Source organism: Phaethon aethereus, assembly GCF_964289735.1.
Source record: "Phaethon aethereus genome assembly, chromosome: 1".
Classification (NCBI taxonomy): domain Eukaryota; kingdom Metazoa; phylum Chordata; class Aves; order Phaethontiformes; family Phaethontidae; genus Phaethon; species Phaethon aethereus.
In genome coordinates, this window is record NC_138575.1 from 202,460,193 (window position 1) to 202,486,139 (window position 25,947).

The 25,947-nt window shown below is 42.7% G+C and overlaps 1 protein-coding gene across 1 annotated transcript in view; it reads left to right on the top strand.

Annotated features, from left to right (window-relative positions):
• The window catches only part of LATS2 (large tumor suppressor kinase 2), a gene marked incomplete at both ends in the record, with an annotated part of 48,387 nt that overhangs the window by 13,659 nt on the left and 8,781 nt on the right, over nt 1-25,947 (top strand). The window contains one exon of the mRNA XM_082004239.1: nt 21,429-21,561. Within this exon, the coding sequence (XP_081860365.1) occupies nt 21,429-21,561 (133 nt within the window). The remainder of the gene's footprint in view (nt 1-21,428; nt 21,562-25,947) is intronic.

A 25,947-nucleotide genomic window follows, 5' to 3' on the forward strand; every position in this document is an offset into this window, starting at 1 on the left:
GTACATTTCTGGATTTATACGAACACAGTATCACAGAATAGTTTGGGTTGGAAGGGACCTTTAAAGGTCATCCAACCCCCCTCCAATGGGCAGGGACATCTTCAACTAGAGCAGGTTCCTCAGAGCCCTGTTCAACCTGACCTTGAATGTTTCCAGGGATGGGGGCATCTACCACCTCTCTGGGCAACCTGTGCCAGTGTTTCACCACCCTCATTGGGAAAAATTTCTTCCGTATATGTAGTCGAAATCTGCCCTCTTTTAGTTTAAAATCATTACCCCTTGTCCTATCGCAACAGGCCCTGCTAAAAAGTCTGTCCCCATCTTTCTTATAAGCCCCCTTCAAGTACTGGAAGGCTGCATAAGGTCTCCCCGAGCCTTCTCTCCTCCAGGCTGAACAAGCCCAACTGTCTCAGCCTGTCCTCACAGGAGAGGTGTTCCATCCCTCTGATCATTTTTGTGGCCCTCCTCTGGACCCGCTCCAGCAGGTCCATGTTCTTTCCTGTGCTGAGGGCTCCAAAGCTGGACACAGTGCTGCAGACGGGGTCTCCCCAGAGCGGAGTAGAGGGGCAGAATCAGCTCCCTTGTCTTGCTGGCTACGCTGCTTTTGATGCAGACCAGGAGACATGATGTGGATCTTTTTAATCTTCGTATTTTGCTAGTTCATATTTTTACTTCCTTCAGGAATATTTTAGAGGTCTCTTTAAGGCTTTTAAAAACTAGTCAGCTTGAATTTTCCCTTTATCTTCACAAAAGTCACTACAGAAGAAGAAAAAAGCACAGAAGAGGAATTACAGGCAGCATTAAAAATGTTCCTCCAGACCAGAAAAGCAGATTTAACATGAATTAAAAACTCAGCTCTGTTTCAGAGTTGCAAAAGCTCTTTTATTCACCAGAGAACTGTTAAAGCTAGTCATTTTTGGCATAGTATTGGTCAGGGAAGCATGACAAAGTGCAGTGGAATGCACTGAGCTGTGATCCAGCTTGTAGTGGTATATGACTTTAGTGTATGGAGCATTGCAGGAAGTGCTGGGGTGGAGAGGCCTTTTATTTCATCAGCTACTGAGTAAGTGTGTTCTCCTTCCTCAGACCCCACCTGCAACAACAGAGGGTCCCTTGGATGCTTGGGTCAGAAGACAAAAGATGAAGAGCCTGCACAATCTGAGTTTCTGGTAGAACTTGGCTCTGTTCTCTGAGCACTGCTGTGCAGATGGTGGTGAGATGAGAAGGCTGGGAAGAGTAGTGTGTTTGGGATTGCAAATCAACTGTGCATATCTAGACTGGGACCATATCCCCAGCCCCAGCATGCTGGAAGATGAATATTCTTGGGCTGAAATTCTGTCCTTATTGAAATCGACAGTAAAATTCCTATTGATTTCATCAGGCCAGAGCTTTGCTGCTTATTTTGAGCAGTAAAAGAGTCCTCCTGTTCCACCAGTACACACACATGCTAAGTTCATTTACTTAGACTTAGGTTTTGGCAGAGATTTTGGCCTTAAATGGAAACCTGTTCAAATCCATTGAATATCGGTAGCATGGATTTGAGATGACACGGACTGTTAAACCCAACTATATGTGATAATTCATAACTGATTGAGATATTCCTGTAATTTGAAGTGTACCTAGTATCTTCCTTTTTTCTTTTTTCTCTCTAAATTATGATATTGGTGTCCTCAAAGTTTTCCAAGCATTTGTAACGATGCTATAAGAAAACATGATGGTACCTTTCCTGGCAGAACAGGATCTTTGGCCTATTACCTGCGTGTTAAAAATTGGGAAAAGCTTGGTAGGCTATGGCTTGTGTTACAGTGTAAATTGCTAACAAGAGTTTTACTGTTCACCTTGGGTTTCACATTTGCATTGCTCCATTACAGCGATAATTATATACAAAGCCACTGTTATATTGGCATTGCAGTAAAGCTGTGTGGTCCAACATCATTGCAAAAAATGGGGTCTCTACCCAGAAGACATTACAGCCTGAACTGATGTTTCTAGGGTAGGGATGTAGGAGAGTTGCAACACAGAGGAGATGAAAGGACAATGATATTTAGTGCTTTTATTGTTCTCACAGATATCTCTGTCATTCTTATTGTCTGCTTACTTAATGCTCTTCAAGAGGAGAGGTTGAGGTTGTATTGAAAATATGGGGAAATGTTCAGAGGAGGAATAAATCTGTGGTCACCTGGTGGGATGTCCCAGCCTGTATGCTTCAGGTGAGAAAGAATGCAGAAGTTGCTTGGCAGATAGATTGCCTAGATGGGAACATTGCAATACTCATTGAAAGCTCATTTGGCATTTAGGATACAGATCCCATTTAAGATGTAGGCTGTCAGATTATTACAGGTTAGGGTACTTCTACTCTAGATTCTTAGCTCTACCCTTTTGCAGAGATGTCCTGAAAGTTGAAAACTGGCTATTTCACTGATATGCAAGAACCATTATAGTCATTCATATAATGGGCTGCATAGGGAACTGCTATGACTATATCATTGAGTTTTTTGCATGGGAGTATTTCATATAGTTCCAACATCTCAGATATTGCATGTTCTGGAACATAGATCCTACAAATTTCAGTTGTGGAAAAAAATTGCCTAAATTCAGGTTTTCACACATACTTCTATACATGTGTATATTTATACACATACTTCTGAGCTTGATTATCATTGGCCTCTGTGGTTAGTCTCTGAAGATGGTTGCAGATACTGAAAAGCTTGATTAAAAAAAATTCAACATAATGTCAACAATTTTAAGAGCTGATAGATGCCTTGGAGAAAAGGAATAGACAGTTGCAGTGCTTGTTGCAGGAAGTGAATGTTGACCTTGGACGCAGAGTGTCTTCTTGAACACTGCTGTTCAGGAATCATTGCATCTGTAATTCTGCATCTCACAGCATTATCCAATGCAGTGTGCACACAGACTGGAGCGCAAGTAAGATGCACACACAGTAGAAGTGAGGAAAGAGTGTTTCTCTGCAACTGTAGAAATTAGGTTGTAGTGAGGTGGGTGTTGGTCTCTTCTCCCAAGTAACTAGCAATAGGATGAGATGAAATGGCCTCAAGTTGCACCAAGGCAGATTTAGATTGGATATTAGGAAAAATTTCTTTACTGAAAGAGTGATCAGGCGTTGGAACAGGCTGCCCAGCGAAGTGGTGAGTCACCATCACTGGAGGTATTCAAAAAACGTGTAGATGTGGCACTTCGGGACATGGTTTGATGGGCCTGGTGGTGTTGGGTTGATGGTTGGACTTGATGATCTTAGAGGTCTTCTCCAACGTTAATGATTCTATGATTCTGTACTCCCAGACAACCTCTCAGAGTTTGCTGGTGTAGTGTGAACTCTATCATCAAAATACAGAGACCATCTATGTATCATTACCATGGAGGCTTAGCTTTGTTTTGGGTTTAGCATGCTCAAAGAATATGAACACAGATCTTCTCATGAACCTTCAGTGCAGTGTGATGCAATGACATCTGTTTAACAGTACTTGGCAACACACACACAGAGGTTAGAAACCAGTAGGAGTACTGTCTCCACCCAATTCTTCTAGGGGAAATTTAGGAACTTGGTACTTGATTGCCTAACTGGACACATATCCTTACCTTTGGCAGCTTTGAAGAACAGGTGCATAGAAACTATATTTTTTTACTTCATCCAGAAACTGAGATGTTCACCAGTGCACTACTGCACATTGTTAAATCTTAGTTTCTGGGATGCTGTATTATGAAGCCTCCCTTCCAGGCCATGTAGTGTTGTGCTTGTTACTGCTAGTGTTATCCCATCAAAGCACTGGCCAGGTTTCTTTCTGCATCGGAAATCCTTGAGAAGAATTTTGCCCAGCATGATTTTTGCTGTAGACCTCACTTTTAAGAATAGTTTTCTCAAGGAAGAAAAGGGATTACTTGTCTCTTACTGGTTTCTTAATATTTTGCATCCTTAAATATAACAGAAGAAACATTGCTGTCTCTGAGTAGCATTCATGCAACTGAGCATGTGCTGTAGCAGTAGTAGTAATAATAATAATAACAATAACAAGAATAATTATTATAACGCCTGAAAAATAATTGCCATTTGTTCTCTTATCAAGTGACATGGGTTGAGAGCATTGGAAAACATCAATCTCCTAAGAGTTTGAGTAAAGGCTTGAAGGAGGCAGGTGAGGAATGTTGATCCATTGCCAGGATTACTGGGAGCTAGTAGGCAAATGTGTCAACACTGAGTGACTTGGTCAAGCGAATGGTTTCTTTATCTGCGTGAGCTTTCTCAAGCTTCCTTCTCAGACTTCAACTGTGGAGGAAGTATGAGGGGAGTCATGTCCTCTGCTCGGCTTTCCTCCCTCTCCTTTGTTTCAGTCTAATCAAGTTCAGACTTCTTTAGAGTTAAAAATACTGTATTTTCCTAAGAAATATAGTTGTTATGGAATAGGTCCAGTATCTTCTAGAGTCAGTATTACAGCATTTTTATTGGCTTGATACAGTGAAATTTTTTTTTTTCTTCCTCCTGTGGTTTAAAATTACTTGTCTAGCATGTTGATTTATAGCCTGTCATGTAAGACTGTTTCCCCTTGGCTATATCTTTTTAAGATGATAAAACGTATTTCTGAAAAAAGTCCTGTTGTTGCCTTGAAATATTAGGTGATAACTGCACAAGTAAGAGAGAGATTAGCTTGTTAAACCTAATATGACACCAACACACGAAATACTGCAATTAAAAACTTTCTTAAGGCAGCATAGAGGAAAAAAAACAAGAAAAACCTTGTGGTCTGAGATATCACAAGCATACTCCATTCACCTGGGAAGTTCCTAGGTTGGTGTGAAGGAAGGAGAGGAGCCTCCAGGAGAGCAGCTTTCAGTGGTGCTGCCAGAGCTGCCCATCTTCCCACTCGTTCCTCCCCGTTTCATTCCGCAAGCTGTGCCAGCACAGTGTTTGTGGAGCTGAGCAGTGACTGATCAGGGAACTGATCCAAGTTAAAAATAACTTTTTGGGGATTGTGGGAGGGACACAAGCACAATTGGGGGGTACAGCAGGGGGCACAGAAAGGAGCAGAGAAGCTGAGAGTGGTGGCAGCTGCCTTGGCTGTCAACCACCGTCAGAGGAAATACTGAGAAAACGCTCAGCCTATGCTCACATGCTTTCCTCCTTCTAGCTGTGCTCCAGAGACAGCCATCTGCTCAGTGCTGTCTCTTCTTACTCCTCCTTTCACCCAGGTCTTACTGCCTCAGCTGAGCTGCTGCTGGAGTTAACACTAGCTCACTTGGGTCAAAATCAGCCGAGTTAGCTTCAACAGTTAAATCATAGGGCTGTGCTAACCCAGCTGTCTGTGGTGGTAAGCATACTGCAGGGTGGTCAGGCAAGAAGGAAGCAGGTGATACCTCGGGCACAGGGAACAGTGACAGGCAGCCAGGGACAAGGTGGGAATAGTTTTCTGCTGGAAGGTAGTATGTGAATACTAAGTTATGAATGCTGAAAGTAAGTGAGATTGTTATTTTTCATGTTGCTGCGGCTGATTTCATTGATGGCTAATGGCAGGTTCATGAGGAGATACTATTGTTAAGGGGATGGCATTGTGGAAGGTCTTGCAAGAGGATTTCTTTTCTTACAACCACCTAAAACACATATCACAGCCTTTGCATGTAAATGGAGTGGAGCAAGAAAGATGCTTCTTCAGTACTGTGTGTCCTGACTATTAAAGTGTGCCACTTGGCTGGCAGCCAACAGAAATAGCATCGAGGTGAACTGAGTAAAGATACTGCTAAGGAAATACCAGATGGAAAAAGGACAATTTAAGAGAGATACTGTGGAAATCTAGAAAGAAATGGGTTTATACTTTCAAAAGGTAACTTCTGAAAAGAACTATGCAATAAAAGCAAAGCCAGATGACTCTCTTTCTTTCAGTTGTTCTGTTCAATATTATCTAATATTTCCCCCCTACTCTTCTATGTTTAACCAGGCTTGGGTGTCTGCTTACAAGGTTCCTCTAGAACATCAGTCAAAGTGTATGTTACCAATTGGCTTTATTTTTTTAAATATTTATTTATTTTTACACTTCTCTGTTCTCACTGAGCACAGAAAAGGCGCAGTCGTGTGAGGCATTACCATGGAGCAGAAGCAGTCTTTCTTCCTGCTCTTGGGCAGTTTTGGGGACCCTGGTGGGCATTTCTCCCTCCCCCTAGTAGCACTTGAGCTGAGGAAGATGCAGCTGCTCTCTTGGGGGAATTGTTTGCCTCTCCGTGGAATCTTGTCCCGGTCAGCTATGTGCTAAGAATGTGAATAATTTTGCTGCGGCTGCTTTACATGTAAAAAGCCTGACCTTAAGATATTTTATCCAGCTGGAGTTTTTTTCTTTATCTTTTTCTTTTTTGCCTCTAGCATTGATAGAGTTGAGAGTTTTATCTTGCAACTGCAGAAAGCTGCAGAGACTAGCAGTTGTATAAAGTGTTTAGTACAAAGGGGTATTTTTGTAGTCTTAAAAATCATTAAGTGGCAGTCAGTGGTGTTTAGCAATTCTTACTTTTGGACCTGCAGTTATACATGTGTATTTGATAGAGTTAATGAAACTAAGCACTGCGTGGAGACTTCTGGAAAATGTCTAATGAGATCCCTAGTGCTGCTGAGTATATTGTATTACAAGGTTGAGCGTATTGATTTTAAAATGTTAAAAGCTGAATGCCTTTTTTATATTTTTTAATGAGAATGTAAAAAAAGAAAGATAGCATTACAATTAATAAATAAAATTCAAAAGTGCTAACACATTTTTTAAAAATAATATTGCATTTAAAAGTTCTACATCTTCCTACTCTTTGAACAATAAATACACCAAGTTGTCTTGCCCAGCATACTTGCATTCTGCAAGTGTGTCTGTGTGTCTGTACTGAAAAATATTAGGAATATCAAGATAAAACCCAGATGTTTCTTCAGTCACGTGAGATGTGCTGCATTGGACTGTGCTGTGAGGCTGAGAGGGAGGTAGCTTTCATTTGTCTCACAATGGAGCTATATTTCTCAGCTTTATTTTTTTTTTCTTTTTGACTATGCATTACTGCTTGATGTCAGTTGGGGTCCCATTGTGGTATAAATTCTCAAAGGAGGGAACAGTTCAATGGTAATGCATTCCAACCAGATACCCTGGAGGTTTTACAGTTCTATTAAGGTACTCCTCAAAGAAAAATTAAGGAGAATAAAACTCTCCTAAACTTCTAAAGGCCATATTGGGAATATGTTTGAACCTTGTTTGGAAAATTATGTTAGTATTTGACGTTGAATATGAATGAGCAACTTAATTTTACTGTCTTTACTTGAATTTTTCTTGCCTTGGAGATGAGGTTTTAAAACAATACTTGAAAGTTCTAGTGGTTTAAAACTAAAAAAAAAACCAATATAAAGTTACGAGAAAAGGAGGGGAGAGTAGTATCATCCTTTAAATGCTAAAGCCTTATGAAATGTAAGAAAACTTCTAATGCCTTACGTAGGCAGCACTTGGTAAAAATGACAGAGGCACTGTTAACAGGGATAGATGCAAAATTCAATTTGTAGAGTTGGGTATGGAGAAGTGCAACAAGCAGTACTAAAGTATTGCAAATTTTCAGCACTATGTGACTTTCTGGGAAACAGCTGACTTCGGCAGCACAAAAAGCTCTTCCAGTTCTCGACATAATTCTTTCCTGTGCTTTGGGGCTTTATTCCTGGACAACAAACCTCATAACTCATCTTGCTGAATCTGAATACCCAGTTTACAAGTCCCTTGTTTGGCTAAGAAATCGTTTGCAAGCTCTATGAATATTTGTAAAAATCCTCTTTTATACATAACTCAATATGTATCTATCTTTATAGTAGGAAGGAGGAGCAATGGGAAGCACTCAGTGTCTCTGGCCACTGAAAATAAATGCTTTGTTACACAAATAGCATTATTGTAAATGTAATGCCAGCCAATTGCATTTTTGGCTAACGCGTGAGCAATAAAATTAGCAAACACATCACTTGCTGCTAATGAAGAGGAATAAGCTCATCATGAAACATTCACTGAACTGCTATTCTATCCAGCTTGATTTACTTGCCCTGATAGAGTAAGAAACTGCTTGAAGCGGGGATGTGGGCGCTAGTAGGAGGGAGTCATGCTATGATTCTGACAGCTCAGTATGTGAAAAGCGGGTCTGGAGGAGAGCACGGATGTCCTGCTGCTCTTGCAGCAAATGTGCCCTGTTTACTAAGAAGTGTAAAAGACTAAGACTGCAAAACATCCCACCTGAGAGAAGGAACCTGAGAGAACCTGATTCCAAGAGATTGCTTAAAAGAATTTATGTAGCGCTTTTTAAATGGCAGCTGGCCTTCGCACAGCAAGGTGTTGCTTTTGCTGGAACTGCCATCTTAATACATTGGTCATTTAAGATATCAGGAGTAGGTTGTTTTTTGGTTTTATTTTTTAAGATTTCCTGCCTTGAGCATAGAGACACTCACTTGGGCCTCCAGAGAATAGAGTAGAAGATGCCATTTTTTATTCATGACAGGATTTAATGCATGAGGATCCCAGTACACAACTGGAAATTAATTTTTCATTTCAGTTGTACATACTGTACATACTGTTCATACTGTACTCCAGTACACTACTGGAGCGCCTTTCTAAAAACAACAGTGCTGTTCTGCAGTGTAGTGCACCTTTTCCTCAAGGTTGGGTCCAATTTTACCTCAGCTTTGAAGATGCCTTCCATGCAAGGCTCTTTACTGTGTTGTATATGTGTTGAGAGTTTGTGAGATTTAAGTGGAATCAATAAATTCCTGAAACCAACCTTCTAAGATTTTTTTTTCCCAGGAATGTATATTGTTTTTCTGCTGGGTGCTGCAGTGTTTATGAATATCTTCAAACTGGCCTTTAATACTTGTATTGGTATTAATGTCAACACTGTTGACCAAGTTCGCATGTTTCATTAGGCTGGGTCAGACAAGGGCAGAAGTGGAGTAAGGAGGAATAAGTTTGGCTGAAGTCTGTCCATTCTCTTGGGTGGGAAAACTTTCTGATTGCATGAAATGAAATGCACAGCACCTCTCCTGCTCTCCTGGTGGTTTCAGTATACCTTACGAAGAAGTAATAGGAAAATGCTTCCTGTTCTTCTTGTCTTTTCAAGCTGAATTCTGTCTTTAAATTGAGTTTCTGGATCCATTATTGCTTTCTGTATGTAAATCATACCAATACAGAGTAGGTTTCAAACCAAATGGTGACTGAGTATTTGAAGATTACAGAATCACAGAATCATTAAGGTTAGAAAAGACCTTTAAGATCATCAAGTCCAGCCGTCAACCCAACACCACCAAGCCCACTAAACCATATCCTGAAGTGCCACGTCTACACGTTTTTTGAACACTTCCAGTGATGGTGACTCCACCACCTCCCTGGACAGCCTGTTCCTATGCTTGACCACTCTCTCTGTAAGGAAATTTTTCCTAATATCCAATGTAATACTCCTCTGGTGCAACTTGAGGCCATTTCCTCTCATCCTATCACTAGTTAGTTGGAAGAAGAGACCAACACCCACCTCACCACAACCTCCTTTCAGGTAGTTGTAGAGAGCGAGAAGGTCTCCCCTCAGCCTCCTCTTCTCCAGACTGAACAACTCCAGTTCCCTCAGCCACTCCTCGTAAGACTTGTTCTCCAGACCCTCACCAGCTTCGTTGCCCTTCTCTGGACACGCTCCAGCACCTCAATGTCCTTCTTGTAGGGAGGGGCCCAAAACTGAACACAGTATTCAAGGTGCGGCCTCACCGGGGCCGAGTACAGGGGTACAATCACTTCCCTACTCCTGCTGGCCACACTATTTCTGATGCAGGCCAGGACGCTGTTGGCCCTCTTGGCCACCTGGGCACACTGCCGGCTCATGTTCAGCCGGCTGTCAACCAGCACCCCCAGGTCCTTTTCCGCCGGGCAGCTCTCCAGCCACTCCTCGCCAAGCCTGTAGCGTTCCATGGGGTTGTTGTGACCGAAGTGCAGGACCCGGCACTTGGCCTTATTAAACCTCATACAGTTGACCTCTGCCTCTTGATCCAGCCTGTCCAAATCCCTCTGCAGAGCCCTCCTACCCTCCAGTAGGTCAACACTCCCACCCAACTTGGTGTCATCTGCAAACTTACTGAGGGAACACTCGATCCCCTCATCCAGATCATCAATAAAGATATTAAACAAGACCAGCCCCAGAACCGAGCCCTGGGGAACACCGCTTGTGACCGGCCACCAGCCGGATTTAACACCATTCACCACAACTCTCTGAGCTTGGCCATCCAGCCAGTTCTTTACCTAGCGAAGAGTACATCTGTCTAAGCCAATTTTTACCCTATTGCCATTACCACTCTTGCCCCATGCGTATCTTCCTCCTAGTTCTAAAGGCTGTAACCCCTGATAGTGTCTTCAAATAGCTTTTAGCAAACCCTGCTACTCAGTGCTGCTGCTGAAAGGATTCGCTGCTCTTTGCATCAGCTCGACTGCTTTACTGTTAGGTTAAAGGAAGTAGGTGACAGGGAGCTGGGAGGTGTTGCATACAAAACTTTAGCAACTTGAATCAAAACACAGAGGCTTGGTAACAAGTCCACTGGCTTGGACTTCTGTGCCCTGTGCAAAGGATTTGATTTGGAGTACCAGATGAGAAACTGTTGTTCTTTGAGTCACGGTTGTAAGGCTCAGAGTTGGCCCAGTGTTGGGCTTGGTGTGAAAAGGGTATGGCATGTTTGCTAACACCTCTAGTTATTAAAAAATATGAACAGGTACGTGGAGGACGTTTTCAGTGACCATTACAGGAAGGTGATGGTGCTTCTTGGGTTAGGACAACTCATTTGCTTAAACTTGAATTTATTTTCTAATTGCCCTCTGTTTCCTTTTCTTCAGAATTCAAAAGCTATTGCAGGATGTTATGTTACCTTTGTAATATTAAAAGTATTCATAAATAGTGCCGTGGCTTGGCTTGGCTTGGCTTGACTTGTGGGAACAGGAGAAACTTTTAAGCCTCACTTGGTTAATAATGCAAGGCTTGTGGCTAAGGCACTGTGTGACAGAGTGCAGGTCACCACAGTGGCTGCCAGTCAGGAGCAACAGGAGTGAGCTGGACCTGAGGCTGAATCTGCTGTGGAGCGTGTCCAGAGAGTGGGAAGTTCCCTGTTCCTGTCTCCAGAGTGAGGGGATTTCAGGGAAGTAAAGTAGCACCTTTGGAAAGGAGCTATATACACACTTGATGTGTGTGTGTGTGCATTCACACATGCATGAAGTAAGCAAAGCTCTTCCATACTGCTGTGTAACAAAAACCTGCCAATGCAGTAATTTATAAATGTTGTTTATATAACATGGTTTGGCCTCAGCATAAGATTTCTGTATTAGCACATAATAGTGCTGCTGGTTTGAGTTCCGTCTGCTCCAGTGGGAAGATTAGGAGAGATTTGTACAACTTTCTGTCTGTTGATGCACCCGCCATGGGTCATTTGGTTAGACTGAACTCTGAATAGTTTAAATAGCTCTCCAATGAGCAGACTTAGATTAATGAGATACAGTTACAGCTGTATATACAATTGTTTGTTCTGTTTTAAATTAGAAGTCCTTTTCAGAATAGGATTCTTCCCTTGTGTTAGTGCAGGGCTCAGCGCAGTGCAGAAGGCTTTGGGTGCCCTCACAGTGGAAGGGATTTTGTACAGCTAGGAGATACCTCGAGCAGTGAAGATGTACAGATACGCACTTGCCCCTCTCCTTTATTTTAGCGTTAATGCAAACCTGGCCTGTGAATTGTGGTATATAGATAGTCCTGTAGTACTACAGTGTTCAAAACTGAATGCTCTGTGTGCTCACTCCTTACACCTCTGTTCTGATATGGGATCTGAAGCAAAGTGTGTGTTTTCCAGAATGGGGACTTTCTGTACTTGGGGAGATATTACTGCTGCCTATTACTATGGCCAAGTTTGGTTGCTAAATCAGGAGCCTGTGTGCCCTTGAAAGTTGGGGGAAAGAGTGAGTGCCTTCAGAAAGGGGTGCTAGAGCCTCTGAGGTAGGCAGCAAGTCACCACGTATTTTGGGTGCTAACAGTGTCACGCTCTCCACCAAATATCTAATGAAACTAGGCTTCTACCACCAGCTCTTCAGCCACAGATGTGCTTTTTCCAAGGCCAGGGGTGACAGGGAGAACAGGCTCTTTGTCACTGCCCCTCAGGTCTATCTGTTAAGCTGTCTCTGTGGTGGGGGTCTCTGCACTCTGCTCCCCTTCCTCTCATGCCTGTGTCCTGGTTGGGACAGAGCAGCTTAGCTCTGTTCTTGCTTCCCGGGTGGCTTGGAAGAAAGAAAAAAAAAAAAAAGTATTAATGATGGCTTTTGATTATTCTCACTCCCTTTCCATTATTGTTGTTAATGCTGTGGCCACTCTTCCCTTGCCTGTTTGTAATTGTTCTTTCATGACGCTTCAGCTTCATGCAGCATGCAGGTTTTTTGACTGGGGCAGGAGCTCTTCCAGTTTCCTGCAGGCTTTCCCTTTCCAAATCCCTTCCAGAGTACCTGATGTGCTTTCAGAAATGCTATAATAAATGTGTGTGTGTGTATATATAATGAAATTACTTGTCTTTTCTGACTGGTGACACAAATAAGAGCCTTATTTCTTCATGAAAGAAGGTGTCTTGTCTTTTTTTAATACCTTTAATACCTTTAGGTATTAAAAAAGGGCTTGCAAGGCTTACTTGAAATTAGATTAATTTCAACAAAATCACATATACAGACATGCACACATTATGTAATATCTACATGCACGTCTGTACGTACACACGCATACTCTCTGGGACATCATCAGGGGTTTGCCTGATGAAACGTTCTGATTGGATTTGCAAATTGACATTGAAGTGCACGTGTGTTTGTTCTTTAAACAGATTGCATCTCTTGAATAGTTCAGCAGAGCTTCTTGAAGTGTTTACATACATGCTCTTTGTCTGGAGATGCCTTGTTATAAATACTCCCTTCATTTTACAAGCATTTGTTTGGAAGTATGTTGAACAGCCATGCTTGGTTTATTTCCAAATGTCTTAACTTTGGGACCTTGGATTGGCTTATAGCCTGAAGTTTCTATCTCTCCTTTTCATGCAAAGAGCCATATTTGAACAACTCGTGGAACACAAGGACTATAATGTAAAATGGTAAGTGTCCTCCTTGAATCACCCGTGGCCAAACACAGTGTGTCTTACAAGGAGCTGCGATGCAGAAAGGTACTATATGAGTTCAGTTAAAATTAAAAAAAAATCAAAAAAGAAGTTATATGCTGATACTTGATACAAATTGCATAGTGTTAAAAAAGTATTTTGATGTAACTGGTGCCTTTTGAGACACCTGCGTGTCACATTTCCAGTTACTGTTCTCAACTCTTGTTTTTTTCTCTCTTACCCTTTCCAAGTTGGTAAAGGTGTTACAGTGGCTGTTCTTTATAAGTACCCTTCTACTAAGTCTACAGACTATTTTCTCTTGGAGGAACTTAAATAGCGTTGATTAGTCATGAGCTTAAGGAGAAGCAGCTGGGGAAAAAACACTAGAGAAGTGTCATGATGACCCTTTCATTTTTATTTTTTTGCGATACTTGTGAAAGAACTTTGTATTAACTCTAGAGCTGGTAAAATACAAAAGCTAACGTGATAAATTTCAAATGTTGGTTTCATTTGTCTAGTTCATTTGTTTGTTTTTAAATCACCCAGAGCAGTTTTAAATCTGAAAAGATACTGGAAATCTTTTGAACAGGTATAATCTTGATGATCAAAAGATGCTTCTCAATCACTAGTTACTTATGTTTTATTTTGTCGCATTCCTTCCATAGCTACAGGAAACATGCCTTGTCCTGTGGCTTAGAGGATTAAGGTAATCTTATTTCAGCACTGGTTTGTGGTGGTAGCAATATGAGGGTTTCTATCCTGGGACGCAGGAGAATTGACACTTTAGCCCTCCAACATCTTTTTGTCTCCTACTGCAAGTTGAATATTTTGTGCTGGACTTAATTAGCTTACTTTTATTTAATAATAAGTTGTCATACTGTCATAAACACAACAGCAACAGGATCCCACTGTACTGGATGCTGCGCAAACACAGAATAGTAAAGACACCTACCCCCCGTAGGTGACTGTCTAAATCAAGACTAAAAGAATTCTTAAGGCAAGCAGAATGAGTGGTGGCATAGCAGTGAATGTCATGTTAGTTTTATTTTTATTTGTTTTTCTTCTGATGCAATACTAGAGCATTGTATCATTTCCAAAATCCTCCCTCTATCTTTTTGCATACTTCCTTTGTTAGTTCTTCAAATAGCCCTTGGAAGTGTTATATAAAAACCTTCTGGTTAAAGTTGTTCCTTACCTGTAATTCCCCATTCCTAATTTACAGTTCAGTTATTTTTTTCATGTCGGTGTGATTTAACTTAGTGAGTCTTACATTTCATCATCTATCCATATTTTTTCTGTACCATATTCTTTCTCAACTTTATTTACTACAGGGTGTCCCTTCTGCATACTTTTTCCATTACTAAGTCTGGTATTAAAAAAAAAGGAAGCACTCTCACAACATGAAGTGGGAACGCACAGTCAGTGCAAAGCAGGGCTGGAGCATACGAACAAAATAATGGATGACCTTAATGGCCAGAGTGCTACTGGAACTGAAAATAAACTCAGGAACAAAACGGGTAGAAATGCTGCAAGCAAGCACTAAAGGCTGGGGTTAAAGCTAAAAACCCAAACTTCCTCTGCTGAAGTCAACAAAGAAAAGGAATTACTTTATCACAAGGATAACATTTCCACCACTGCTTGCATGTCATCAAGAATGGTGTGTGCAGCTCGTATCAAAACCATGTCCCAGTTTGATCTTTCTTGTTCTTGTTTAACATCTTTTTCGGTGACATGTACAGTGGGATCGAGTGCACCCTCAGCAAGTTTTCAGATGATACCAAGCTGAGTGGTGCAGTGGACACACTGGAGGGAAGGGATGCCATCCAGAGGGACCTTGATAGGCTTGAGAGGTGGGCCTGTGTGAACCTCATGAAGTTCAACGAGGCCATGTTGCAAGGTCCTGCACATGGGTCAGGGCAATACCAAGCACAAATAGAGGCTGGGGGATGAAGGGATTGCTAGCAGCCCTGCCGAGAAGGGCTTGGCGGTGTGGGTTGATGAGCTCAACATGACCCGGCAGTGTGCACTTGCAGCCCAGAAGGCCAACCATATTGTAGGCTGCATCCAAAGCAGTGTGGCTGGCAGGTCGAGGGAGGTGATTCTGCCCCTCTACTCCGCTCTGGGGAGACTCCACTTGCAGCACTGCGTCCAGCTCTGGAGCCCTCAGCACAGAAAAGATATGGACCTGCTGGACTGCATCCAGAGGAGGGCCACAAAAATGGTCAGAGGGATGGAACAGCTCTCCTGTGAGGACAGGCTGAGACAGTTGGGCTTGTTCAGCCTGCAGAAGAGAAGGCTCTGGGGGAGACCTTATGCAGCCTTCCAGTACTTGAAGAGGGCTTAGAAGAAAGACGGGAACAGACTGTTTTGCAGGGCCTGTTGCGATAAGACAAGGGGTAACAGTTTTAAACTGAAAGAGGGTGGATTTAGACAGGATATACGGAAGAAATTTTTCCCAGTGAGGGTGGTGAACCACTGGCACAGGTTGCCCAGAGAGGTGGTAGATGCCCCATCCCTGGAAACATTCAAGGTCAGGTTGAACAGGGCTCTGAGGAACCTGCTCTAGTTGAAGATGTCCCTGCTCCTTGCAGGGAGATTGGACTAGATGACCTGTAAAGGTCCCTTCCAACCCAAACCATTCTATGATTCTGTGATAGATGGGCTACTACAGCAATAAAGAAAATGAATAGCCCGTTGTACAAGAGAAAACTAAAAGAATGTGGTTTGTTTAGCCCAGGAGGCCAAGCTGCAAGCATCCTTCAGGATGAAGGGGGTTTACTCTCTGTAGATAACAGCAGAGCTTCTGAAGTTAAAAGATAATCAAAACTAAAGGCAGAGGGAGTAAATTGACCCTGCGTAATATAGGCTGAAAGTAAGAGGGAGGTTTATCGCCACCAATGCATTATAGCTTTGAGGGAGCTTTGTAACAGAGGCAGTGGGCGCAAAAAAGTCTTACCTAGCCTTGGGGCAGATCTCCATTACTTTCAGAATGGGTTACGTGGTGTATGAATGGACTAAGTGATCCTGCAGCAAACAAGTGGGCGCTCAGTAGGCCTCTGCCAGTGCTGATTTCCTCCTGATTTTTGATACACTAAAATTGAAAAGCGCTAATGTTTCTCAGGGTAGCTTAATTATGTGGCTAGAATATTGTAATCAGGATTATAGGTAGGCATGGGAATTTGTGGGCAAAATTTAGCCCCTGTTAGCAACCTGAAAATGGGTAAAACAAAAGTAGAGTACAAAATTGGATGAAGCGTCCAACTAGAGAATAATTACACATAGAGAATATTACAAAATAAGGTTCTCTGTTCTGTGGGGCTGTAGGAATCCTGACAGAGCATGTTGTACACATTGTTTCCTGCATTTCTTAGGTTTTGCATGTTTAAAATCATGAATGAAAATTCCTACAATGGTGGGCTATCACAGAAAGCTTCGTAATCAATTCTGGATCATCTCTTCTGGCAAGAGCTTTAGTTTTTTCCCCTTCCGCAGAGAACCTGTATCTGTTTCCTGCATCTGTTGCCCATCCTTCTTTGTGAATGGAAAGCAAGTAATTAATTTTTGTTACTGTTAGCAATTAATTACCCTTGCCAAATCTTGGAGGACCTATTGTCTCCTTCAGACACAATGTTCTTGGGAAAAAGTCTTACTTATTGTAACCTCTTGTGCAATCTTCACTTGGATGATAAATACATCTTGGCAACGAGAGCTTTCTGAATGAAAAATGTTGCTGGACAACCCTGTAGTACAGCAAGAACGCGAGCCTCTGCCAGTGCTGGTGGAGTACAGCCAGGCGGGAGGGTAAAATGGGGAAAGCCTTTCACATTGCTTACAGAGCACAGAAAGAGATGAAGTCTGTATATACACACATCCAGATATCTGTTTACCATCAAACAAGGATTTTCCCTGTTGAGCATCTGAGCTCAAAGGTGGCCTTCCTTCTAGCAAAATCTTGAAATCTCTTGGAAAGCTGCCTTCTTACCAGCAGAAATAATGGAGAGCATGTTGACCATGCATCTGTCTGGTTTGGGTAGCCCACTGTAGGAACTACCTGGGAAACACCCCCTTCCCCATTTTTCTCTATGAACCCACAAACTTGGGATCCTGCAGAGTTGCCTCAATCTGCTTTGTTGTTCGTGGCCTGACTTTGGTTTTCCATTAGATCTGTCCAGAACCACAGCTGACCACTGAAACCTCATTTTAATATTGCAGCTGTAGCATTAATTACAAAATTATTAGCTTTAATTGTAAAAGCAAATTTTCCTCTTGTAGCTTTTCACCTTTACTTTTACTGGTTTAATTTTTCAACAGCTAGTGATGCGTGGAAGCAAAAAGGTGCATAAAAGCCCTGCACGGAGAGATGTTTGAATCCTCGGAAGGGAATACACAGAATGCGAAGAATGAGTTGAGGCCGGGACTGCTCTGTTCCCTTGTGGTTTCTGTGCGCGCTGCCAGTGGCTTGTGTTTCTCCTTGCAGCCTGACAGCTGGCTGTGGGGTTAGTAGAACGCAGCCAGCGGCCAGGTTTCTCAAACCATACTGCGGCTGACAGCGTTTGGCCGGGTGAAAGGGAAACGCTCCAAAGCAGAGGGCCTGATGCAGTGTACTTTGCAGTTAATGGAAATCGTTGTTGACCTCAGTGGGAGCTGGATTTGATCCTGTGCCTACTTGAATGTTTTGGCGTTGGATACAGCTCCGAATGCGATTTTTTTTCATGTGTCATTTCTGGTCTGTTTTTTCCTTCTTTTTCTAAAACATACTTACCTTAAAGTGGCATATACTCAAGACAGCTCTATCTGTGTCAGTGTAGCTGTGCACTCGTATCTTTGCTCAGTGTCTGTCCTCTTGTTTCGTCAGCCCTTCTACTGTCTACAGTATCAGTTTGCAAGATTTTGGCATTGATATCTTTCCTTCCTCTTGAGCTATTCTGCTGGTTCTCAAACGCCTTCCATCTCACCTAAGCCTGTGCTCTCCAACAAGAGTAATTACTGACACTGCTTAATCCATCTTCTGCCCTTCTTCCCATCCTTCAGAACAGGTCTTACCTTGATTTCCAGCAAATGCAGCCGGGGGCTCTGGCCCCTGCCACCAGCAGAGAGCCAGCTTCCCCTGCAGCAGGCTCCTGGAGGCCAGCCCTTCGCTGCCTTGTCCCAGCCACGCTCCCTCGCTCAACAGAGCTCATCACTGTTGCGCATAGGGAGGAGAGGGCCACCATGCCCCATTAGCCAGCTCACCCTCTGTGAGCCTCAGCCATGCATCAGCTTGTCCCCCATCCCTACTGAAAAGGTGCTGCAATGAGCAGAGCCCTCTTCATGTGGCTGCCAGAGAGGAGAGAGCTGTGGGCATGGAGGATGGAGGTGGGAAAAACAATGCAGAGGAGGCCAAAAGCCAGCTATAACAGTACCGGAGCTTCTTGTTGCCCTCCACTCTCCTGGAGTATCACATGCCCCCAGAGGGCTTTGTCTGCTGCGTGGAGAATTTTATGTGATCTGCATCTGAGAAAAACACTTTCCTTTTGTATGTGGAATGTTGAATTTTTGTTGGTCACTCTCCATTTGCTTGGAGATGATGTGAGGCTTTTGAGAACCAGCATCAGAAAACTGGGGTTATTAGTGTCTCGTGATTAGCTACAGGGGAAAGGGCCAAAGCTATGGGATGGTGTACAGGGGAATCGCAGGTGTTCTTTTGAACCACAAAAAAACTTACTTCATTTTTTCCAGCAGTAATGTAAAATGCTAAGCAAACAGGGTATGTAATGAGGAAACCCTTTGAAGGGTGGGAGCTGACCTAATGAAAGATGAGAGATGGTGAGCTGGAGCACAGGGCGGCTGCTGCACTGTGGGCTTGCGGGGGTGAGATTGCCAGTGACACATCTGCCGGTCCCAAGCTGTTGCTGGCCCTGGTAGGTTATTCTACAGTCCATAGTGAATGTTGGACTTTACCCTTCCCATTATCCCCACTAAAGTTTAAATATGAATCCTCTAACATACCTGCTGAAGGTAGAACATGCAGCTCTGAGTGGACCAGTGTCATCTTTACTCTGCTTTTCTGACATAGGCAAAAGAGGAGAACGGTAGTGCCACAGTATGGGGAGGACAGGGGGGAAAAGGATTGTTTTCAGAGTTTATATCACTATGCTGGTGATAAAAGCCTAACCTATTATACCCTCTTTGAATTGTATACAGCCAACACAGCTAAGAGAGTGAGAAATTGATTATATGGGCTGTTTTATTAATCATTGAGATAATTGTTTACCAAGAATTTATTCTCTTGGTACTCCATTGCAGACAAAACCAAAAAAAATCCCAACATCCAAGCCAGCCCAAATGTGTGTATGGAGCACATTTGACTTAGGAAACTTTAAGACTTGTGATCTAAGGCTAGATCCAGCTGGTGTAAATGGGCAGAGTGTGTTAGCAGCCATGTGGAACAGGGCTGTAAAGCCCAGAGTCCCTGGATGATGAGAATGCTGAGCGCTAGGATGTGAATTTGTTAATACTTTAGAAATGTATCCAGAAGAAGAAAAAAGAAAGAGAGGAAAAAAACATTGTGGGAAATTCTTTCCTTCATACATAATAGTTCTCTGTTGATTTAAAATTGCCCTTAGTAATGTGTTGATGCCAGTGAAATATTTCAGCTATAGGAAATGTGAAACCAACTACTGCCTTTCTATGAATTATAAGTCATAAATTGCATGAAAAATATTCAAACTTGCTATAGCTATTCCCCAAGCAGAACCTCTGAGTAATGGAGAAAATGCTGCCATTTTGGGGGGAGTAGGAGGGGACTGAGCTAAGCGAAGCAAAATGCCAAGTGCCAGCGTGTGGCTCTGTGCTAAGTGTGAAATAGTGAATTAGGAACATCATCTGAGTGTTCCTCCCTTGCTAAGTAAACCATTAGCAAGTATGTTCAGTCAAGCAAAGTTGCTTTTTGCTCCAGATGATACGGGAAAGGGGCATACGTGCTGCGGCTACCTGGCTGTTAGCCAGCGCGCAGAACTGCCCCGTGGGAGAGCGGTGTGCTTGTGCCAACCCAGCCATCACATCTGCAGTCGGTGAGCCAGTCCAAGAAGGCACAAACTCTATCTGATTCAGCGCTCAGTGGGCAGGTTGCGATGACAGAATTCCCTTAAAAAATGGCAGTAAAGTGGCAAGATAATAGGATACTGACATTTGCAGGCAAGTCCTTGGTGGTGACATTAATTTCATCCAACTTTAGACATCTAAAAGCTATAAGTCCAGTTCAAATTAGTCCTCTACTCTTCTGTCACCAAAGGTTAGTTTATCTCCTGTTATATCTTTTCTATGAATTGCCTTTTGGAGGTGAGTATAGAAAGGACCTCAGCAACTACTGTTGACTAAGTATCTAACTTTTTGTTGGGTAAAGTTCAGTGAGTTGAATTCAACATTAAAGCTCTGGATTTCAGTTTCTTAATCATTTCAGAAAAGACTATGTAGCCTTGTGAGGATTTGTGAATTTTACTTTGCAACCAGAGGCTAGAGTCATTGTTGAAAAGTATTCTATATACCTGAGCTGTAAGTAAAAGTATGCACAAACTACAGGAGAGTGTGACTTGCTGTTGTGTAGTTTAGAGTAGTTTAACTACAATATTCATATTTGCCCCAGTTTTAGTTTTCAGGTTGTGTGTCTGGCAGCAGCATTAACTTCTGAGTGATGGATGTGTGCCCAATAAAATACAGCTAAAAAGACTAATAATGTGAAATGGCAGTTCGGTGTGCCTAATCATTTTCCAAACAGATAGTGAATGATGCCCCAGCTGTACTGAAAACAGCAGTCTGTCTTTCCCATTGACTCTAGTTGGGCCAGGATTTGCTCAGCAGAAATCAGCTCCTGCCTAATTAGTTTCTTGTGGCATCTTGTGAAAACTTAAAGCTTTTACTGTGTTCAGGTGTGACTAAGAAACATGCTCTCAAATATCAAAAGCTAATTATTTCGTTCTATTCCATCCTATGTCAAGCTATGCTGCCTTTCCAGATCTGACTCAAAGTTTATTTTAAGGAATCTTAAAGTACACATTTCTGTTTGATGCTTCTTTAATTGGCAGAGTCCAGGTAGGTTGTGGTTTTTTGTTATTTTCTTCTTTTAATTTTTGAGTTGTATAAGGCATGCAAATGTTTTCAAAATACGAGTCCATTTGGCTTCAGGCAGCTGTGATCTGGTGTGAATTATAAAATGCTTCTATAAATGTAAGAATGCTTTCTGCTTTCTAGCCTGCAGTACAGTGCTTGGGTTTTGTCTCAATATGATTCAATTCTTGTTTGCTTTATACAGGAGATGGCTGTCCGAGCACTGAAGCAGACGGGTAGCAGAAGTATTGAAGCAGCTCTGGAGTATATCAGTAAGATGAGCTACTTGGATCCTAGAAATGAACAGATAGTACGTGTAATTAAGCAGACCTCACCAGGTAAGCATGAACTTTTAAAAAAATTGTGTTTACTTTCTTGCAATAAGCTATTTTTTGAAAGTACGGTCGTTGCAGGTGAGAAGTAGTGACATGGCAGTTTCAATAGTACTCTTGTAGGGGACATGAACACGGCCCTGCAAAGTGAGCTGGGCTGGAAGCTGAACACAACTAGTGCTTTGCAAGAGCACATTCGTAGTCCACCTTCTTAAACACAAAGCTATTTATCCTTCAGTGCAAATCACCTCAATCATCTCAAGTTTACCACAAAGTAAAAGCTTGCACATAATTGCCATGGAGTTGTGAGATAGCTCTCTTCCTAAGAATTCACTCATGTTAACATCCTTGTAAGTACACTGCAGAAAGAGCTTGGGCCAGGATAACAGCTTTTCCACTCATCCCTGCTAGTCTGCTTCAGCTCTGTTTCATGTAAATTAGCAAATGTGAGGATTTGGGCCCTGCATATGCCTCAGCAGCTAACACCAGACCACAGCTGACAAAAGGCCTTGCAAGAGTTGTTTCCATTCAGATATTAGCACTTACAGCACTGCAGAATGCATTTGATCTGTGATCAGGATAGGCTCTGATTTGGATAGTTTGTTAGTTTTGTTTTCTTTCAGTTTCAAAAACTGGCCAAGCAGACAAATAACCCTCCTCTGACTGGCTGAACCTGTGTAATCACACAGTGTTACATGCTGCAGAGGGGTTAGTGGGCGAAGGGTTGAGCAGATTGGAGAGCCATTGTGAGGGGCCTATTTTGTTGGACAAGGAACTTCTCTTGTGTCAGTGGCAAAATTGAAAATCTGTGTTAGGAAGGGTGTTAGATCTGGGGTAGTTGATAGAGAGGCATGTCCAGAGATAAGGAAAGCTGAGGAAGAGAAAGCCCATGCAGTTTACAAAGAGAAATCCCTAGGCAGGAAGGAGGTCTTCAGTAAAGCCACTTCTTTCCTGTGGGTAGCCACATAGAGGGAAGGTGGAAAAGGGAAAGGACCTCATTTTCCAGGTGGTCACTCTCAGGAATGGTTCTTCAGATGTGTTAAAAAAGGGTGCATAGTTCTGCCCTTTCTATCAGTCTTAGACTTCCTGTTTTATTATTTGGGTAAATTCTGGAAAACCCTAAGAAAATAGTTCGTGGAATGTTACCCTGCAGGATGACCACCTGACAGACAAAGTAGTACTGGTCAGTTTGCTATTTGGAGAGCTCAGTCCTAATACATGCACAAATGTGGCCTCAACTGAGCCTTAAGCAGGATTTTAAATAACTTTGACAGAATTACTGAACTGTTTTTTGCTTTATATTAAAAAGGTTGTATTCCTTAAAGTGAAAGAACACACCAGTTGTAAAAAAGCATACATTTCCTCTGAAAGGGTTACAAAATCTTTCCAGGCTACCATTTTAATTACTCAGTTGTCTTTCATTTTCATTTAGTTTTGCTTGCTTAACATTCCATTGCATGCAGCTGTTTTGAATACTTAACCTTTTAAGCTGAAGATCCGCCTTTACTTTTAGGGTACACAGAATGCAAAACTTAAATTGATGCTTGCCTGCCTGAGGTGCCACAAAATCATACTCATTTGTTTGGTATGGTATTGTTTGTGCTAGGATAGCACAGATCTCCTCTAGCTGATTAGGAAGCATGTAATGCTACTTGGGAGCTTTTCATTTGCAGTTTGAGAATTTCCATCTTCTGTTTTTTGAGTTCCATATGTATGGAAATAGATTTTCAAATTAATAATTTTTGTCTTGCTTTAACTTCAGTAGTAAAGCTAACAAGAGCTTCAGCATACTGGCAAGACTCCACTAAAACTTAGCAGATACTGCTGTGGGAGAGAGCGCTATGTATAAAAACAGATGATCCCATGAGTATAGTTGATCAATCTTAAGAATACACTCTGATCTAAAACTTTCACAGGCAAGAGACAGTCATAACAGTTACTGTGTTGGATAGGAATGTGTGAAAAAAAAAAAAAAAAAATCTGCAACTACCACGTTTGGTATCTTCACAAATCCAAATATTCCTCTGTCAGACCAGAACAGACTTACTGCCATAGAAATCTAGGAGGTGGATGTCATATCTCTCTTCACATCAGCAAGATTCCTTGTACAACTGAAGTATGTGTCCCAAAGGAGGACAATTATTGCAGCTACTTTCCTTCATGGTCTCTGATAGGGAAAAAGAAAATCAGTTTATCCCAGAGGCTCAGCCTGAATCCTACTGACAGAGATAACAATTGGGTCTTATGGCTGCCTCCCACCTCCAGGCCACAGTAGCCACTTCCTAGGATGCTTTGGATTGCAACAGCCTCATCAGTGCATCTCACTGTGTCCCAAGAGATGAGCTATCAGGGAATGCTGTTATAAGTACAACCTCAGTAAACATGGCCTTGTGTTATCATAGGAAAAGGAGTTGCCGATTATAGATTTCACTTTAAGGGGCTGATTATTTGTCCAGATTGATTCAATTTCAAAACATTGCATTGTTTATGAAAGTGTAATTTAGTATGGGGGCAGCCTCTTCAGTGTGGAGAGATAGTGCATGGACCTGTCTTAATAACATGTACGTCCTTATGTGACTGTGTAGAGCAGGGCTTGTGTGTATCATAGAATCATACAAGAGTTTGGGTTGGAAAGGACCTTTAAAGGTCACCTAGTCCACCCCCCTGCAATGAGCAGGGACATCTTCAACTAGGTCAGGTTGCTCAGAGCCCCAGCCAACCTGACCTTGAATGTTTCCAGGGATGGGGTGTCTATCACCTCTCTGGGCAACCTGTGCCAGTGGTTCATCACCCTCATTGGGAAAAATTTCTTCCGTATATCCTGTCTAAATCTCTTTCAGTTTAAAACTGTTACCCCTTGTCTTATCGCAACAGGCCCTGCGAAACAGTCTGCCCCCATCTTTCTTCTAAGCCCTCTTCAAGTACTGGAAGACTGCATAAGGTCTCCCCCAGAGCCTTCTCTTCTGCAGGCTGAACAAGCCCAACTGTCTCAGCCTGTCCTCACAGGAGAGCTGTTCCATCCCTCTGACCATTTTTGTGGCCCTCCTCTGGATGCAGTCCAGCAGGTCCATATCTTTTCTGTGCTGAGGGCTCCAGAGCTGGACGCAGTACTGCAAGTGGAGTCTCCCCAGAGCGGAGTAGAGGGGCAAAATCACCTCCCTCAACCTCCTGACCACACTGCTTTGGATGCAGCCTACAATATGGTTGGCCTTCTGGGCTGCAAGTGCACACTGCCGGGTCATGTTGAGCTTCTCATCAACCAACACCCCGAGTTCTTCTCCTCTGAGATGTCAATGCACCACTCAGCTTGGCGTCGTCTGCGGACTTGCCAAGAGTGCCCTCAATCCCACTGTCTATGTCATTGATGAAGATACTAAACAGTCCTGGTCCCAACACAGACTCCTGACGGGCACCACTCGTCACCACCACCGATCTCCATCTGGACGTTGAGCTGTTGACCACTGCCCTCTGGATGTGACCATCCAACCAATTTCTCATCCACCCAACAGTCCACCCATCATATCCATATCTCTCCAATTTAGAGAGAAGGATGTTGTTGGGGGACCATGTCAAAGGCCTTACAGAAGTCCAGATAGATGAAATCGATAGCTCTTCCCTTGTCCACTGATGTGGTCACTCCATCCTAGAAGGCTGCTAGGTTGGTCGGACAGGACTTGTCTTTGGTGAAGCCATGCTGGCTGTCTCGAATCACCTCCCTGTCCTCCATGTGCCTTAGCATAGCTTCTGCAGATGAGGAGTCAATGTGCTGCATCTGGCCCAGATGGGCTCTGCTGTAATACAGATAATTGGGAAAGCTTGCAATCCAATGCTCAAGCCTGTTAGCGCAATATGACTATTCTTGTGGACCTTGTGAAGTCAGGATTTTAAAAGGAAATTGTTCAGGCATATACAGGTGAAGTCCTGTGATTTGTGAAAACTAAAGAACCAGAGGGGGAACAAAAGAGCAAGTGACAGCACAGTCTCCCCTTGTCTTTTTAGCATAGCCAGTGCTTTATACACCTGCAATTTGTCCTCAGATCAAAGAACTGATGAAAAGTGCCATTGATACTTGCAGCGTAGGAATGCTGCTATCTTGTCTCTGCACATTCTTCAAGCTAAGATTAACATGTTGACACCCTGAAAGGTTTGCCTTCCAAACAGGTGGAAGATTGAGTAATATGAGGGGATACTCTGTCTCCAGCACGTAGGAAGGAATACAGAACAAACTGCGTGATGCCTTTGTTGCAAATGAAGGAGAGGGAAACAAGGATTTTTGAGGAGAACGATGGAACAGAGAGATGTAAACAAATCCCCAGCATGAGCAGTGAGCTCACTGTACAGAAGATGTGGACTATGGGATGACTTAGTAGCTTATAGTAATGTTGACTTTTA